General features: G+C 49.8%; 1 protein-coding gene across 3 annotated transcripts in view; it reads left to right on the top strand.

The window, feature by feature from the left end:
• ZMYND8 (zinc finger MYND-type containing 8) overlaps positions 1-17605 on the top strand; it is a 123770-nt gene that overhangs the window by 20864 nt on the left and 85301 nt on the right. The window contains exon 1 of one of the 3 annotated variants that reach the window (XM_049780510.1): positions 12356-12554. The exons of the other annotated variants lie outside the window; for them this stretch is intronic. Coding sequence (XP_049636467.1) covers positions 12548-12554 — 7 coding nt within the window. The 5' untranslated portion in view covers positions 12356-12547. Of the gene's footprint in view, positions 1-12355; positions 12555-17605 lie in introns of those variants that run through there. 3 annotated transcript variants of the gene reach the window in all.

Here is a 17605-nt window from a genome sequence, read left to right as displayed (position 1 = left end):
TGTTGAAGCTTTCTAAGGGGATGCAGAATTTCTGACATACTTGGGCTTCTTTTGGATTCACTCTTTTTTTTTTTTTTTTTTTGTTCATTGACCTCTTGTTTTTCCCTGCTTCTAGCTAATGTGTCTGGTCTGGTTCTTTTTAGGGGGGTGGGGTGGGTTTGGGTCATACCTGCTATGCACAGTCTGATTCCTGGCTTTACATTCAAGAATTTTTTCTGATGGTCTTCAGCAACCTTTTGGAATGCTGCACATCAAACTTGCAAAGCAAGTGCTCTAGCTGCTGCGATACCATTGTAGCCCCTGTTCCTACTCTGTTCTTCAGAACCAGAGTTCTTAGCTGGTGCCCCATGCTCCTTGCTCACCTTTCACTCTCTCCTTGGCAGCTTCACACACCTCACCTTCACCTGCCCCTTGCTGGCACTGGCTGCGTAGCTTCCTGTAGACAGACCCCATTTGCTTTTTCCTGGAGTAGGTTTCCAGCCCTTACTACCTGCCTCACAGGTGATGGGCACTGCAGGCCCTTCTGAATGCTATGTCCTTCCTTAGGTTTTCATGTTTTCATAATGCTGGGTTTTGCTTTAGTTTGTTCTCCAAGGCATATTGTCGTCTCCAGCTGTGAGATGCTGGGGCTGTCGAAGGCACGGCCTGTCCTCACCTCCCCCAGTATGTTCTTTTCCTGGGCTCGCTCGCCCACACGTGTAGCTTTGATGACTCATGTGTTTGTTTCAAAGCTAGACTTTCCCTGAGTCATGATGCAGAAAGCCAAGTGCTTCTATGGCCTCCGTTATATGTTCAGGGGCTTACATATATCAAATGTCGCATGTCAGAAATGTATTTCACGTCTCAGTCTTCTGAGGGTTTTCTACCCCCCAAGTCAACAAGTCCTCTACAGCCAGGATAATCAGAGCCTTCCCTACCCTGTGCTAGTTGGCTGGGCCAGGGGTATCAGCTTACCCTCCATGTTTTCTTTCTTGTGTGTGTATGTGTTCTGTGCACATGTGGTGCCATTTTCCTTCTAGTATTCTAGTATCCCTCCCCTTTTGGGCCAAACATGGCATCTCTCAGAGGTTACTTTTGGCTCTGCACTTAATCTGCACTTAAGAATTACTCCTGGTGGGGCCGGGCGGTGGCGCAAGAGGTAAGGTGCCTGCCTTGCCTACGCTAGCCTAGGACGGACCGTGGTTCGATCCCCCAGCGTCCCATATGGTCCCCCAAGCCAGGAGCGACTTCTGAGCGCATAGCCAGGAGTAACCCCTGAGCGTCACAGGGTGTGGCCCCCCCCCCCAAAAAAAAAAAAAAAGAATTACTCCTGGTGGTTCTTGGGACCATATGGGATGCCAGGGATTGAACCCGGGTTGGCTGTTTGCAAGGCAAACACCTTACCTCATCCACTGTCTGGCCCCATCTTTTCTCTTAACTATCTAGATCTTGAGTCTAAGACTCCTAGTAATGGCGGATCACAGTTTTATTTTTTGCTCCTTCTTCCACCCAGGACCAGTCCTTTTACTGTTTGTACTCTGCCTCTTCTGGCTGGATGTATGAGTGTACCATATGGAACATTTTTCCATCAAGTTCTTCATGAGAGCAGCCTTTCAGCAAGCGAGTACTGCTTTGTTTCCTGCATAGCCTACACCTGGAAACAATTAACCCAGGTTTAAATGTGGGCTCTCTCAGAAATCATTGGTGGCCCCTAGGGATATAGCACTTTTATTGGGGGGAGGTTGTTTTTTGGGTCTTACCACAGTGGTCCTTATGGCTTTATTCTGGCTCTATGCTAAGCTATCTCTCCTGGTTGTACTCAGGGAATTCTATTCCATGATAGAAATGGGATTAGCGGGCCCGGAGAGATAGCACAGCAGCGTTTGCCTTGCAAGCAGCCGATCCAGGACCAAAGGTGGTTGGTTCGAATCCCGGTGTCCCATATGGTCCCCCATGCCTGCCAGGAGCTATTTCTGAGCAGACAGCCAGGAGTAACCCCTGAGCATCGCTGGGTGTGGCCCAAAAATCCAAAAAAAAAAAAAAAAAAAAAAAAAGAAAGAAAATGGGATTAGTTGGGTGCAGGGCTTTTTCTCTTGCCCTGAGATTTAGGTTTTGGGCCACACTTTGTGCTCAGGGTTTACTTCTGGCTCTGCCTGAGGATCATTCCTGGTGGTGTTCAGAGACCCCCAGAGTGTGTGTGTATTGCCAGGAATTGAACCCAGAGTCTCATGCAAGATAAATGTCCTGCTGCTGAGTACCACCGTGGTGCCCAGTACACGCTGGCATGGTCTCTTCCTTTCCTAATGTATTAATCCCACCACTATAGCCCTTTTACAAAATCTAAGTTTGAGTGTCTTACTTGTTAAGTAAACTTGTTAAGTTTCCCGTGGTTCCAGAAAACCTCCCACCACTGCTCAGGTCAGTTGCCCAACAAATTGGCAATCCTGTGTGTCCTGCAGTGTGGCTCATGAGGCCTGTGATGGCCAGACTCTCCTGCTTTTGAGTCACCTTTGAGCTCCTTTCAGAATGTTCTTGGGAACAGCCTCCCCTTTCTCCTTTATCTTTGGAAATGTAAAGGCAAAATGCAGGGCGGTGCAGTATCTGTGCTTTGCATGTCCTTGGTTGAGACTTGTACACAGCTGTCATACACCCCATAATACGTCTTACACAGTATACGGCATGTAGTGCTGGGTGTCCCAGATATCAAGAGCTTTTGGACTGAGCAGTACGCCTGCCTGTAGGGTGGCTCTCACAAAATTCAGAGTTTTGTGCTTTCAAGGCCGGTGCTATTTTTTGTGGGAAGAGTGATTATGTTGGGGGTTTCCAGATAGTGCTCAATGTTCTGGGGCGGCCACTGTTTTCTGCCTCCCAGCCAGGCTGCATAGTATCTTGTGTTATTCAAGGACCTCTCCAGGTTGTATCTGGCTGGCAGTGGTGCTGGCCATGAGGCTCTGTGCTTGCTGATGTTAGCTTCTCACGGCATCTGATTTTGTCCCCTGAGCCAACCCAGGCCAGATGCTGTTATGCGTGTGATGGTGTGTGCAGTTCCACATTGGACTAAAGTAGACCCCAGTTTCTTTTTTCCATACTTTAATGTTCATTAAAATCACTGGACTAGGGCCAGAGTGTTAGCACAGCGGTAAGGCATTTGCCTTGCACGTCACCAACATAGGACACACGACAGACCACAGTTCGAACCCCAGCATCTTATATGGTCCCCTGAGCCTGCCAGGAGCGATTTCTGAATGCAGAGCCAGGAATAACCCCTGAGCGCCACTGGGTGTGCCCCCCCCCCAAATAAAGGATCACTGGACAAGGGGACTTGAGTGATAGATAGCACAGTGGGTAAAGGCACTTGCCTTGCACACGGTTGACCTGAGTTTGATACCTGGAATCCCATATAGTTGCACTGCCAGGAGTTATTTCTGATTAGTCAGGAGTAACCCCCTTGAGTGCTGCTGGCTGTGGCCCCCCTCCAGAGAATGATCATTTAACAAGAACTAGGAACTGAGAGGAAAAAAATCTTATATTCATGATACCTCTTCACTAACAGTATTACAAACCATGTGGACTAAAAGGATAAAAGGGGTGAAAAAAAAAAAAGAGAAGAAAAGTGTCTGTCTGCCATAGAGATAGGTTCGGTAGGGGATGGGGTCAGCAGGGAAACTGGGGAAATTGGTGGCGGGAAATGAACTGGTGAAGGGATGGGTGATGGGACATTGTATGACTGAAACTCAACCATCAACAACTTTCTCAGTGATTTAAAGAATTAAAAAAAAGTTCATTAAAGGGCCATAGAGATAGTATAACAGGGAAGGCACTGGCCTTGCAGTGAATCTAGGTTAGATCCCAAACACACCCCACATACTCCACTGGCCACTGCCAGGAGTGATCCAAGTACAGAGTGAGGAGTAAATAAGCCCTTGAGCACTGTCTGGTGTGGTCACCAAATCCAAAATATAAATAAGTAAAATAAATGTTTATTAAAGAAAAAGAGGGGCTGGCAAGGTGATGCTAAATGTAAGGTGTCTGCCTTGCAAGCTTTAGCCAAGGAAAGACTGCAGTTTGGGCGTCCCTTGTGGTCCCCCCCAAGCCAGAGGCAATTTCTGAGCGCTTAGCCAGGAGTAACCCCTGAGCATCAAACGGGTGTGGCTCGGAAAAAAAAAACAAAACAAAAAAAAAAAAAAAGAAAAAGAATTTTCCCTGTAGTCTCTCCCGAGCCCCACCTAGTAGCTTCCCTACCCCCAGGCTATATTCTGCCTTGTTACTTGCCACCTAACAGAACAGTATAAAAGGTTCTCTTTCTAACTAAAATCTCTTGGAGAGCAATGCTGCTCAGCCTTGCTCCCGTAATAGATTTTTTGTGAGTGTTTTATTGGATGCTGTACGTGGAGGGACCTGGCCAGGAACTGGCCCAGGCTGGCCCAGACTCAATACATGGTTATTATACTGGAGTCTGAGTTGCTTACTCAGGCTTTCCTGGCCTGCTCTTGACTGTGTAGCAAGAACATGGCAATTTATTGCCTTTTGGTTTTTTTTTTTCCCTTCCCCCTTAGAAAGACTGTGGGCTCCTCACAGTGTCTTCGAGGGTTAGGGTGACACATCCAAGGGTAAGGTGCTTTGAGGGCTCTCTATAGGGTCAGGGGTTACCACTCTGGAAGTTCTGGGTGTGGGTTGGAGCAGGGCCTCAGCCAGGGGGTGGTTTGATGTCTCTAGGAGTACATTGGGGATGCTTAGGAGGACCATGTGATGCTGGGGTTGAACTGAATGAAGTTGCAAGCAAGGCATGTTCCTTAGCCCCTATCTCTTGTCCCCTAAGTTAGTGTATCTATTTTTTTTTGGGGGGGAGGGGGTCACACCCGACAGCGCTCAGGGGTTACTTCAGAGATCCTGGCAGGCTTGGAGGACCATATGGGATGCTGAGATTTGAACCACTGTCCTTGGCATGCAAGGAAAATGTCCTACTTCCATGCTATCTCTCTAGCCCTAAGTTAGTGTATCTTTATTGCTTTTAAATAATGGCCTTCTGGGCTCCTTTTCTGCCAGGCCCTTTGGTCTCTGGCTCTGACTGGGGAATATGCTACAGTGCCTGTGTAATGTGGTGTGAGCAGGGTTATAGCTCTCAGCACTAGATCAGTTGGACTAGCCACTTCTTTGGGTGCCTTGGCTAGACTCCTGGGGGAACTGAATCCCACTCCCAGTCTCTGATGGATGGCTCTGTAAATGCTTTTTGACTTCTCTCTCCTGAGAAAGCTAAACAAAGATAATGAAATGGTTTATTAGATTTTTTTTTTTCAAATGATGAGATCCAGGGATGTGATCAGGGAATGTGAAAGGGTATGAGGTAAGGTGCTGGCTTGCCTTGCGTGTGGTCCAAATCCATTCATTGCCTTTCCACCCCATGGGTCTTGTCCCTGCCAGGGATAGCTGCTTTGCACTGCTGAGGCCCAAGAAACCCACCTCCCTCAAGGTGATAAAATCAGTGCATGCAACATACCCATGCAATGCAACAAAGCCCCTTTCTCTCCAGGCTAGCAATATTGATAGTATGAGGTATTTTGTTTATTTCTTTGTTTTGCCAAACCTGGCAGTGCTGAGGATCACTGGAGAGGGAAGAGGTGTTTTCAGGGGATTTTGTGGTACGGTGGAACCTATGGGTTGCTGGAAATCAAACATGGGTTGACTGATGGCAAGGCAAGAGCCCTACCTAGTACTTATCTCTCCAGCCCCAGTTCTCTTCTATTAATTAATTAATTAATTTTTTTTGGCCACACCCTGTGGTGCTCAGGGGTTACTCCTGGCTGTCTGCTCAGAAATAGCTCCTGGCAGGCACGGGGGACCATATGGGACACCGGGATTCGAACCAACCACCTTTGGTCCTGGATTGGCTGCTTGCAAGGCTGCTGTGCTATCTCTCCAGACCTCTCTTTTATTATTTTTAAAGAGAAGCCAGAAACCTGGATTTCTAAACGCATTTTCTCCAAAATTTTAAATATGGACAACTCACTTAATTTTCAAATATCCCTGGCTGTGGCCTGAGTCCTTCTGAGTGACTCAGGTCTGGCTCTAGGTCCTGCCGACTGACTTCCTGTTTATCCAGGCTCCCATCTGGCTCATTGCTTCATTCTCATCAGTGTGACCTGGATCTGTCCTTCGCTTCTAACCACACTCCCAACAGCTTCCCACAACCCCCTACCAATCTACAGACTATCTCGGGGTTGTTATTTGGGGGGCTGAGCTCTCAGCTAGCTGTAGGTGGTTGAGTTGTTTGAAAATACTCTTCTTTCTCTTTAAATCTGGAGTCACCGAGGTGCTGAGAGAGACCCTCTGGGAACCCAGGTGGATTCAGGGAACAGGGAAGAGCAGATATGGCTTTTGACTCAGGCCTTCTGGGTGCCACAGAGGGAAGAGGAACTTGGAAAAGAATTTTTTTTTTTTTGCTTTCCCTGCCTGAGGCAGGGCCCTGCTTCCTTGTGGATAAATGATGGCAGTGCCAGGCTTCAGTTGACATCATATGCCAGGGGCAGCGTCATTGCGGAGGTGTTGGAAAGAGACCTTAGGCTTAAAGGGGTGGGCTAAAAAATTGAGACTTGGACTGAAAAATTTGGTTTAGGGGACCATCATGGGAGGGGGAGGAGGCTCAGGCTGAGCTGAAATTTTTCTTGGAGAAGATCATTTCTCTTCCTTCTTTTTTTGTCCCTCATTTTAAAAAAAGATTAAATGCTTTTGAAACAATAGCTCTCCTGAACAATTAGGAAACCAAGGAAGCAGTGACCTTTTGGTGTCCCCCTTTCTCCCCAATTTAGTTTAATTGTGCCTGTTACCCAGAGAAGAATGAGTCTTCACTTAATCCCTTACCTTTGGAATGGGGGAAATGGGTTCTTAAGGAGTAGAGATAAGCATGGCTTGAGCACTTTTGGAAAGCAAAATCCCAGCATTGGTGTCTTGGGTCAGCCTGGAATGGCTGGGTCCCCTTTCCAGCCCTCCTGCTTCCCTGATATCCCAGAAATTCTTAGGCAAGGGAATGGACACCAGCTGTTTCCAGGAAAACTGGAGTTTCCGATGTAGCAGGTTTGGGATGCTTGGGAGCTGGGTTAACCCATCTTGCTCAGGTAGGCAACTGTGGGTGTTTGGGGGACCCCCACCCCAAATCCAGGCTGTGCATGGAAAATAGAGATGAAACTCTTATTTTGGAGGAGACCATATATAAGTGAATCAGTCCAAGGAGAAAATGTTTTTTTTTTTCCCTGTAACTTTGAGCTGGAAACAGCTGCAGTGAAGGGGGGGGGATTCCATTTCTGGACACCATGATGATGATGAGAAGGCCTCAAACTGGAGGGAAGAGGGTCAGAGAAAGTTGCTCTGGGGAGAGTGTTCCCAGACTGTGCCAACTGGACTGTGCCATGTTAGGAGAGGCCGGGCCTGGAACCGGTGCCAGGGAAGGCTCAGCAAGTTGCAAATGATCTTGGCTGGTTTGCAATACTAATGGTTGGGCATGTGTGAGTTGAGGGGGAAAGAGCTGGGCCAGATCATTGACATCTCCAGGAGTGGTGGGTGGCTGCAGTGAGTGATTTCCCACTCAAGGGTTTCAAGCAAGGATGTCCTCATTGGGATTTGATGGGAGGAAAGCACTCTGCAGGGACTAGAGCTGGTTGGTGGGTGGGCAGCAGCTGAGAAGGTGGGCGAGAACAGGCAGAATGAGGGTGGTAAGACCTTGCTTCATGCCAAGCCCCACCTAGGCAGTGATGGCATTGAGCTTTCTCATACTTTCTGCAGATTCCTGGGATTCGGAGTCAGTTCCTCCCTCCCAGGCTTGCTGAGTCTCTCAAACTAGATCTGTTGGTACAAGGATTGTCAAGAACAGAAGCTGCTCAAACCTCCCCACTGTGGGTCCTTCTCACTTGCATTACTTTGTGTGTACCTCTCCTACTTTTCCCACACTGTCCTCTGGTTGGACCCCCAGTTTTTTGGGGGGACCCACCTGGCAGCACTTGGGTTACTTCCTGGTAGGCTCTGGAAACCATGCGGGATGTCAGAGATTGAACCATGTATGAGGTAAACACCCTACCCATTGTACAATGGCTCCGTTCTCAAGAGCCCCAGCTTTGTGCCCTGGACATCCATTGATGTAATTTATTTTTTCTGTTTGGATGGGATAAGGGAACCATACCCAGTGGTGCTCAGGGGTCACTGCTAGCAGTGTGTGGTTCTGGGATCAAATTGAATTTGGCTGTGTGCAAGGCAACTGCTTTGCCCCTGTACCATCTCTCTGGCCCCTTTTGATGTGTTTTTTACCCGTGACTTCTAGAAATATCCTAGGGCTGTATGAATATGTGTGTGTGTGTGTGTGTGTGTGTGTGTGTGTGTGTGTGTGTGTGTGTTTTCCTCTGGCCCCCTGTTGAAAAATATTCTAATGTTTTCAATTTCTAAACAGTTCTGTAACCTAGGCTAGGGCCCTGGAGAGAATTTCTAAGCCCTGCTGGGAATTGGAACCTGGCTGAGTGGAGGTAGTTTTGTTTTTATTAGGATGCCTTTTCCAGAAATTGTAGTTAGGCACTAGCTAACCTGGTGCCGCTCTTTAATGAAGTAGCAAAAAGATTTGGGGGAAACTGGCCTGCAATTTCTGAGTTAGTGTTTTATCCCCCCATTCCCCTTCTTTGCCTGCCCTGGCATTCTTCTCTCCCATAGAGGGTTATTAGTAAGAAGTCATGGCAACCTGATCTCATTACCAAGATGCTCCTTGTTCCAGCTGAGCTGACTGAGGCACAGAGAGGTTAAGCCAGGACACACAGTGGGCAGGTGACAAGCGCTTGGATTCTCACCTCGTGGTGTGGCTTCAGGGCCTGAACAACTGTACTGTGCAGATGTTGGCTTGTGCCCAGCCTGAGAGAAGCGGTGGAAGGGTCAGCTAAGGCTTTAGAGCTGGCCATGCCGCTATGACCTCCTCAGTACACTCCTAATCTCTGACCTATTCCATGGGTGTGGCCACCATAACCTCAGCTGGTGAAAGTCCCCCTTGGAATTATAAAACAGCTTCTCAGTCACCAGGAGCCGAGCCTTCCATGACAACAACATTGTTGGAGAAGGGAAACAAAGATTTCTGGGGCTGCATAATCTCCCACAATATTTCTCTGAACCCCAGGTGGGGGCTCCTTCTATATTTTAGGTCTCTTTCTGAATGGAAGCAGACCTCTATGCTTTCTCAGGTAACTTTCTCTGGGGTTCAGCTTCCCCCAGGTTTTTTTGGGGAGGCCCCACCTGCTCGAAGAAAATGGATCAATTCGTTGAGATTTACTCAGTAACCAAGTGACAGCCACTGTTGCCCTGCAGACCATGCCTGTGTCTCCTGCCCAGCACAAGGCCCCTCTCCCTGCTGTCCCCAAGGAGCCTGGACATCTGATTGCTCACTGACTTTTGGCAGACAGACAGGCCCCTTTGCTTTCTTCCCTTTGAAATGCTAAGCATCACTCTGAAGCTCCATCGTGGGAGGTGCATTTACACAAGCTGGGCAGACCCGCTAGGCAGCTTTCGAGCTGTATCTCTCCACTGGGCACCAGCTTTGTCCCCTACGCACTTAATGCCAGTAGCAACTGCTCTCTACCTAGTTGCGACAAGCTGAAGCATCTCCAGATATTGTCAGGTGTTCCCGAGGGAGGTCGGGAGGGGAAGAGGAAAGGAGGGAGGCTGCTTGAGAATCATTGTTTTCTTCTCTTCAGCTGCACTTGAGCCTTTTCACAGTGGCATCAGGTAGAGCTGGGGACCTGGTCCTGTGCCTCCTGTGCTGTGGGCCAGGGAGCTGGGCAGGGGCCCTGCACTGAGGAATGACAGTGCCACACTTACTGTGAACATTGCTGCCCCTCGGCCATTTAAAAACAGCTGAAGGGTGCCAGGTTTTCCGTGAGTCCTGAATGTTCTTAGACCTTTCCAAAGCTGGAGTCTCACAGCTCGCCTACTTCTCTCCCTGGCCTTGTTACTTGGCCAGTGCTAGAGGAAGTGAGTCCCCTTCATACCTGTCATGGCGGCTGCAGGGTTTTGTGTGTGTGTGTGTGTGTGTGTGTGTGTGTGTGTGTGTGTGTGTGTGTGTGTGTGTGTGTGCCCTGTTGAAATTCCCTGATGGTAATTTTGAAACCGTGTCTCACTTTGGCTGCTGAGAGATGCTCTGACCCTTCCTGCACTCCAGACCTTGTGGGCCACTGTACCTCTGAGGACCCCTCCCCCCCACATAGCCCAGAGGGTGGGGAGTTTCCGGGGGGGAGGGGATGAGAGACAGGGAAAGGTGACCCAGAGGCTTCTCCCTCTTGCTGACTCTTTGCAGATTTCTTTCTTCTCTCTCTCTCTCTCTCTCTCTCTCTCTCTCTCTCTCTCTCTCTCTCTCTCTCTCTCTCTCTCTCTCTCTCTCTCTCTCTCTCTCACCTTCCTTCCTTCCTTCCTCCCTCCCTCCCTCCCTCTCTCTCTCTTTTTCTCTTTCTCTCACCTTCCTTCCTTCCTCCCTCCCTCCCTCTCTCTCACCTTCCTTCCTTCCTTCCTTCCTTCCTTCCTTCCTTCCTTCCTTCCTTCCTTCCTTCCTTCCTTCCTTCCTTCCTTCCTTCCTTCCTTCCTTCCTTCGTTCCTTCCTTCCTTCCTTCCTCCCTCCCTCCCTCCCTCCCTCCCTCCCTCCCTCCCTCTCTCTCTCTCTCTTTTTTGTTTTTTGGGCCACACCCGGTGATGCTCAGGGGTTACTCAGAAATTGCTCCTGGCTCGGGGATCATGGTCACTGGAGATTGAAGCTTGGTCCATCCTGGGTCAGCCGCATGCAAGGCAAATGCGCTGTGCTATCGCACTGGCCCCTATTTTTCTTTTTTTTTTTATATTCTTTTTTTAAGGTGACCATTAGAACAGTGTTCTGCCCAAACTGTGGGGCAGCATCGTCTTATTCCCTGGAGTGCCCTTCCCAGAACTACCTCCTCTCTGTCCCTTCTATCCTCAGCATACCCTTGCAGTGTCTTTGTTTCTGCACTCATTCGGGCTGCTGCATCCTTTCATTTGGAAAAGCTGCCTTTGCCCCTTAGCTGGGGGCACCATGCCCAGACTCTGTGGCCTGGAGAAATTATGCAGTCCCCAGAACCAGCCGGTTCCCCCAGCTATCCTTGGTAGTAAACTGGCAGCGTTTTCATGCCCTTAACACAGGGAGATTGGCTGCAGGTTTCCAGGGCCTGGCCTGCTTGAGTGTTGTCTGCTGGGGGTGGGGCAGTGACTTCAGCCCTACCCGCCTCCTTTCTCTCACTGAAAATCCCAAAAGGCTGGGGCTGGGGCTTAATAGATGCACACTGCTTGGCCCCTTATTGGAGCCTAAACTTGGCACAGGGAAAGAAAAGGACCATGGCATTCTTTTTGTTTTGTTTTGTTTTGAGTTTGCTTATTTTGGAACACACCCACAGTTGCTCAGGGTTTACTTAGGGCTCTGAGTATTGGGATCATTCTTGAACCCTTTGGGGAGTGCTAGGGATTAAACCTATTGTGTGGGGGCCAGAGATAGCATGGGGGTAGGGTGTTTGCCTTGCATGCAGAAGGACGGTGGTTTGAATCCCGGCATCACATATGGTCCCCTGAGCTGCCAGGAGTGATTTCTGAGTGTAGAGCCAGAAGTAACCCCTGAGCGCTGCCGAGTGCGACCCCCCCCCAAAAAAAAAAACAACAAAAAAACCCTACCATGTGCTATCTCCTGCTCCAGAGCTTGGCATTCTCGAAACAGATGGATTCCATTGCAACATTGCTGGTTCACTGAGGCCTTATTCCAACCATGGGGCTGAAGGGCTGCTGTGTGGGGCATGCGGTCACCTTTGGTTGTGGAGGGCTAAACAAGGAATTCATTAGCACATCAGTCTCTTGTTCCTAGATTGAAGCAATTGCGGGGCTGCCTGTTATGCTGGCTCACCTTTTACATATGAATGCTCTGTCTAATCACCATTATTAGGAGGCCGAGAGAAAGAAGAGAGAGGAGAGGGGGGGGGGAAGGGAATGAGGAGGGGAAAAGTGAGAGAGTGAGAGGAGAGAGAGATGAGAGAGGAGAGGAGAGGAGAGGAGAGAGAGAGAAAATGAGAATGTAGGATGATTACAGAGGTGCTGCCTCCCACAGGGCTACTTGAAATGATTATTCAAAAGCGAAAACGTGAGGACACCTTTCGCAGGGCAAGCCTTCCCCAAACTCCATACCGTGGACGCCCCTCTTAGAGCTTCACTTCAGCCAGCAGAACCACCGCTGTGTCATTCACATCTGGTGAAAGCAAGGCTGAGCTTCTCGGTGGAGCTGGGGAGGGAGCCTCTGCTGCCAGAGCCTGGGGACATTAAGGCAGCAGCCTCAAGCAGCCAACTAGGATAGCAGAGAGGTGAGGGCGTCCTTGCCCTGCTGGGTGACCTCATGCATACAAGGCCACTAGGCCTGGTAAGCAGTGACTGTCTGCCTGTTCTCCGCTGCTTCCTCCTCCCCCGGGAGAGGCTGTGGAGGATCCGGAAGCAGGAATGTCTGCCTTGTGAGCCTCTGTTCTCGTAAATCCAAACGGGAGGCCAGGCCCGCTGAGCAGCTCTCTCCATGGCAGGTAAGTACTTCTTTCCGGGCTCCCTTGGCCTTCACCTGCCTATTCCTCAGAGTACCCAGGAACCCTGGCACAAGGGCATCTTCAGAAGGACCCATTTGTGCCACTGCTGATTTCTAGTCTGGTCCTTTTCCTGGTCTGACCGAGCATATCTAGAGGTTGTGGAGAATCTTAATGCCAGGCTTAATGTGCTGCTTTTCTGTGGCAGGCCAGGTGCCCTCAAGATTGTGTGGCCCTGGACCTCACTGTGAGCACATGGTCTCTCTCTTAATGAGCTGCCATGGCATGGTCATTCTTTTCCTTTTTTGGTGTTTGTGTGTGTGTGTGTGTGTAGCACAAGGAGGTGTGTGTGTGTGTGTGTAGCACAAGGAGAGGGGTGTGTGTGTGTGTGTGTGTTTGTGTGTGTGTGTGTAGCACAAGGAGGTGTGGCCCTGGACCTCACTGTGAGCACATGGTCTCTTAATGAGCTCCCATGGCATGGTCATTCTTTTCCGTGTGTGTGTGTGTGTGTGTGTGTGTGTGTGTGTGTGTGTGTGTGTGTATGTGTGTGTGTAGCACAAGGAGGTAAACCCAGAGAGAGCCTGAAGCCTAGTTTTAGCAAACACTGTTTCCCCTCCCTTCCATCTTGACCCATCCTCATCCTTGGCTTGGCTTTCCCTTTTTCCTTTCTGTTCTAGGCCTGGTGAAAATTCCAGGGTTTTGTTTCTTTTCTGATATAATTACTGGCTGGGGAGAGCCCTAAAATTCCAGAGGAGCCAGGCCTGCTTGTGCTTTTGAGAGACGCTTGGAAATGATTCATGGAGCTTTGCTCTGCTGCTCCCCACACAGCGTGTGGGCCTGTTTGAAGGAGGCTGGGAGAGCTAGCTCTGCCCAGGCCTGGGCCAACACAGGTTGCCAGGTCTTTGCTGTCTAGAGCAGAGATGCACTATATACCAGGAGGTTGAAGCAGAGAAATCTGTCCTGGACAGATTTTGGGCTGTCCTTTCCTTGGTCGTAATGTGTGGCATTGATTGAATTAAACTGTTCTTTGAGAAAAGTAGACTGAGGTTGTATTATGGATGGAGGAGGTGGTGAAGGAAGACAGTGATATTGGTATGAACAAACAGCTACCGTGCTAACCTCTTGCCAAATATATTACAGTCTGGCGCTTCACATGAATGAGTTCATTCAATCCTTCCCTCATTCCAGAGGTGCTGTGACCCCGTCTTATAGAAGCAGGGAGGCAAGGAGAGGTTTTGTGGCTTTTTCAAGGTGCCTCACTGCTGGAGGAGCCGCCAAATGTGATCCTTCTTGCCGTGGCACCCGCCTGGCCCTCCTGCTTCCTGTCCGCCATAGTCCTAAAGAGCTTGTAGGTCACCCTGGCTCTCTGTCTTTAGCCAGTCATGGCCGGTCCCCCTGCCTGCCCTCTAGCGTCTGTCTCTACACGTGACCGAGCTCTTCTTTCACCCCAGCCCCCGCTGGGCTCACAGTGGACATTATTAAGGAAATTTAACACCCATGAAAACAGGCCCCAGACCTTGGCCTCATGGGACCAGCCAGCCTAGCCTGGTCCTTCTGAAGTTCCTTCCCTCTGCAAGCAGGGCTCCACTCCCTGTTATGGTGTGTCATTTCCTAGGGCCAGAGCTGTGACTCAGGCCAGGTTGTGGGGGTAGTGAAGCCTGGATGGGGATGGAGCTGGGAAGCTGTGTGTGTGTGTGTGTGTGTGTGTGTGTGTGTGTGTGTGTGTGTGTGTGAGAAGGGGATACTTCAGAGACAAAGGCCTGTGTGTGTGTGTGTGTGTGTGTGTGTGTGTGTGTTGGGGAAGGGGATACTTCAGAGACAAAGGCCTCCTTACTAGTGAGACACATGTCACAATCATTTCTTAACTTTTCTCAGTTTCTGGGCATCTCTGAACTACCCCTTCCAGAGTCAAAAAACTCCCTGCCTGAAGTTGGAGGAAGTGAGCTTCCAAACCAGAGTCTGGATGAGCATGGACTTGCCACTGAGCCTCAAGGAACTGCTCTTTGCCAGGTGTTCTGAGACCTGGGTGGGGCTGGGGACAGATCCCAGCCCTTATGCATATGAGATTTAGAAGGACCCCACGGTATGGGTCATGCCCAGCAGCAGCATCACGACAAAGCTGAGTGGCTGGGCCATTCAAAATGAGGTGGCCCTTACTTTCAGAGTCATTGGGACTTCACTGCATGGGCCAATTTCTGGGTTCTCACAGTGGGATTCTGAACTACCCCCAACATTCAGGTTTCATCAGAAATGCCACCATAAAGGTACTGGCCACTGCTTCCTGCCCCCTATCAGCGTTTTCCTGAGTCACTGCTGGGCCCTTTATTCCTTCCTATTAACTTCTTCAGAACTGGGCTGCTGGGTGGGGGTGGGTAGGAGGCCCGGGTGTCCATGTGTGATGGGGGTGGGGGATGTCTCTGCAGCTTTGCACGCCTTCAGATCAAGGGGTAAAATGCATCTCTGGTGGTGGCCGTGTGCACAGTTCCAGGCTGATAGACGAAACACCTTTAGCAGTAGATCCTCGCTGGGATGAATCATTGAAGGAGGAGGAGCAAGCCCACCCCTTTGACTCAGCTTTCTGGAAAAGGTCCTCAAGGCCACGTGGTTACCAGGACAACAGGAGGTTCACGCCCACCGCTCTGTCCCACGGGAGAGGGCAGGCTTTTAGGTCATCATGCTGACCTGCTACCTCCCTGAGAGGACCTGAAGCTGGCCGGCGTTTCTTCATTTTTCTCCCTAAGAGCCTTCACTGAAAGCCTCTGCTGTTGACAAATGTGTCTGTTACTGGGAACCGATTAAGTTTCTGTCCTTGGAGACAGCTGCCCACCCCTGATTAACTCTGGAGGGAGTTGGTATGTTTGTCAGGGAACAAAATTGGGGGTTTATGTTCTGCAGCCACAGCAGGGTTGGGGTCCTCTTAGGAACAAGCAGTCTGAGGATACCACCTTTTGTGGCCAGGCAAGGCCTGGTTGTTTTTGGTTTCCTGGTTAGGCAGATGCCCTTCTGATTCTCTCATTATTCATTGACTCACTGTCATGTTTATTTTTTTATTTTATTTTTTATTTTTTGGTTTTTCGGGCCACCCGTTTGATGCTCAGGGGTTACTCTGGCTAAGTGCTCAGAAATTGCCCCTGGCTTGGGGGGACCATATGGGACGCCAGGGGATCGAACCGCTGTCCTTCCTTGGCTAGAGCTTGCAAGGCAGACACCTTACCTTTAGCGCCACCTCACCGGCCCCTGACATGTTTATTTTTGGGGCTCTCAGTAGGAGTTGTGGGCCACTCTATTATACTTGACTGATACAGCCTGTGATCCAGTGTTTGGCCAAGGGTTGCAGTTCTGCCCTGGTGATACTGGCTGGGGGAGGGAGAAGTGGGGATTGAGTCATCGGGACTATCTCCCCGGTTCCTTCTTCCTTTGGATAGATGTGACCTCAAGAACCCAAGAAACAGACTTGCCCTATGTCCTTGGCTGATTAGCTTCTTCCTCTTCCTCATCTCCAGGCCAAGCTTCTGGCATTCTACACCTAATAGTCAAGTGACCAGGCAGGGAGAGTCCATGTTCTCACTCGTGTGAAAATGGGTTCTCTTGTCTGGGAATGCACAACACCCCAATTCTCATCATCCCCAGTGAAGTTCAGATTCATCAACAGTAGGATTTCCTGGAGGGCTTGCTACATCACAGATCACTGGGTGCCACCACCCCATCTCAAGAGTTTTGATTCCTTAGATCTGGCGCAGGGCCCAGGTGCTGGTTCTTTTTTTTTTTTTTTGGGTCACACCCGGTGACGCTCAGGGATTACTCCTGGCTATGCGCTCAGAAGTCACTCCTGGCTTGGGGGACCATATGGGATGCCGGGGGATCGAACCTCGGTCCGTCCCACCGCGCCGACCCCAGGTGCTGGTTCTTTAAAAAGTGGGGGGGGAACCACACTTTGGTAGCTGTCCCTCAGGGATCTACAGCCTAAGGGGATATCTTAAAATTTTTTTTTTGGGTGGGTGGGGTCCGGGCTATACCAGCAATGCTACTTCTTGCTGGGTGCTCAGGGGACCCCTTGATGCTGAAGATCTAGTCCTGTGCTCTAAACTTCTGAGTCATGTCTAGCCACCTCCAGATCTAACCATTCTGATGGTTAGTGAAGCCCACAATCTTTATGGTGGATGTTTAGAACTTTCTGCAGACTGATGTCCCACAGATGAGGACCTATCAATGTAGATGCTCTCAGAGAGCTGGCTTCCTTCGTGGGTTTGGGAGCTACCCAATATGTGCCCTGTCTTTTGTCTCATTGCTTTTTCTGTAGAGCACATGGCCCTCACGTGGGTCGGGAAGGTTTAGCAGTACTTTTTTGAGGAGGAGGAAGAGTGTTGAGAACATACCCAGCAGTGCTAGGGAGTGGAGGAGAGTGCTCCCTGGTGCAGTGCTCTCTTGGGGTCACTTCTTGCAGTGTCCAGGGGATCAGTTCCTGGGTATCAAGCCCAACACAACCATTTGGCTCCAATCCCCTAAGCTCTCCAGCCTCTCTGGTGATGCTCTCACATTATGCTGTCCCTGGTTCACTGTCATGTATTTTGACTGGATTGTTATTAAAATACACTCTAAGGCTGGAGGAATAGTACATGGATTAAAAGTGTTTATCTTATGTATGGCTGGCCTTGGCACAGCTCTGTTGAATGTGGGTCCCAAATCCAATAACAGACAATGCTGGAGAGATATTAGGGATAAGGTGCCTGCTTTGTTACCAGGAGGACCCTAGTTCTATTTTTGGCATATGGAGATTCCTGAATACAAAGTCAGAAGTGAGCCCTGGACACCACCAAATATTTTCCTAATTTCACCCTCCCCCAGTAAAAAAAAGGGACAAAGCATTGTTCCAGGGTTGGAGAAATAGTACAGGAGTTAAGAAAGGTGCTTGTTGGGGCCGGGAGGTGGCGCAAGAGGTAAGTAAGGTGCCTGCCTTCCCTGCGCTAGCCTTGGACGGACCGCAGTTCGATCCCCCGGTGTCCCATATGGTCCCCCAAGCCAGGAGCGACTTCTGAGCGCATAGCCAGGAGTAA

This window comes from Suncus etruscus, chromosome 9, assembly GCF_024139225.1.
Source record: "Suncus etruscus isolate mSunEtr1 chromosome 9, mSunEtr1.pri.cur, whole genome shotgun sequence".
Classification (NCBI taxonomy): Eukaryota; Metazoa; Chordata; class Mammalia; order Eulipotyphla; family Soricidae; genus Suncus; species Suncus etruscus.
The sequence above is the reverse complement of the archived record's forward strand: the minus strand, read 5'-3'. Positions and strand labels throughout refer to the sequence as shown.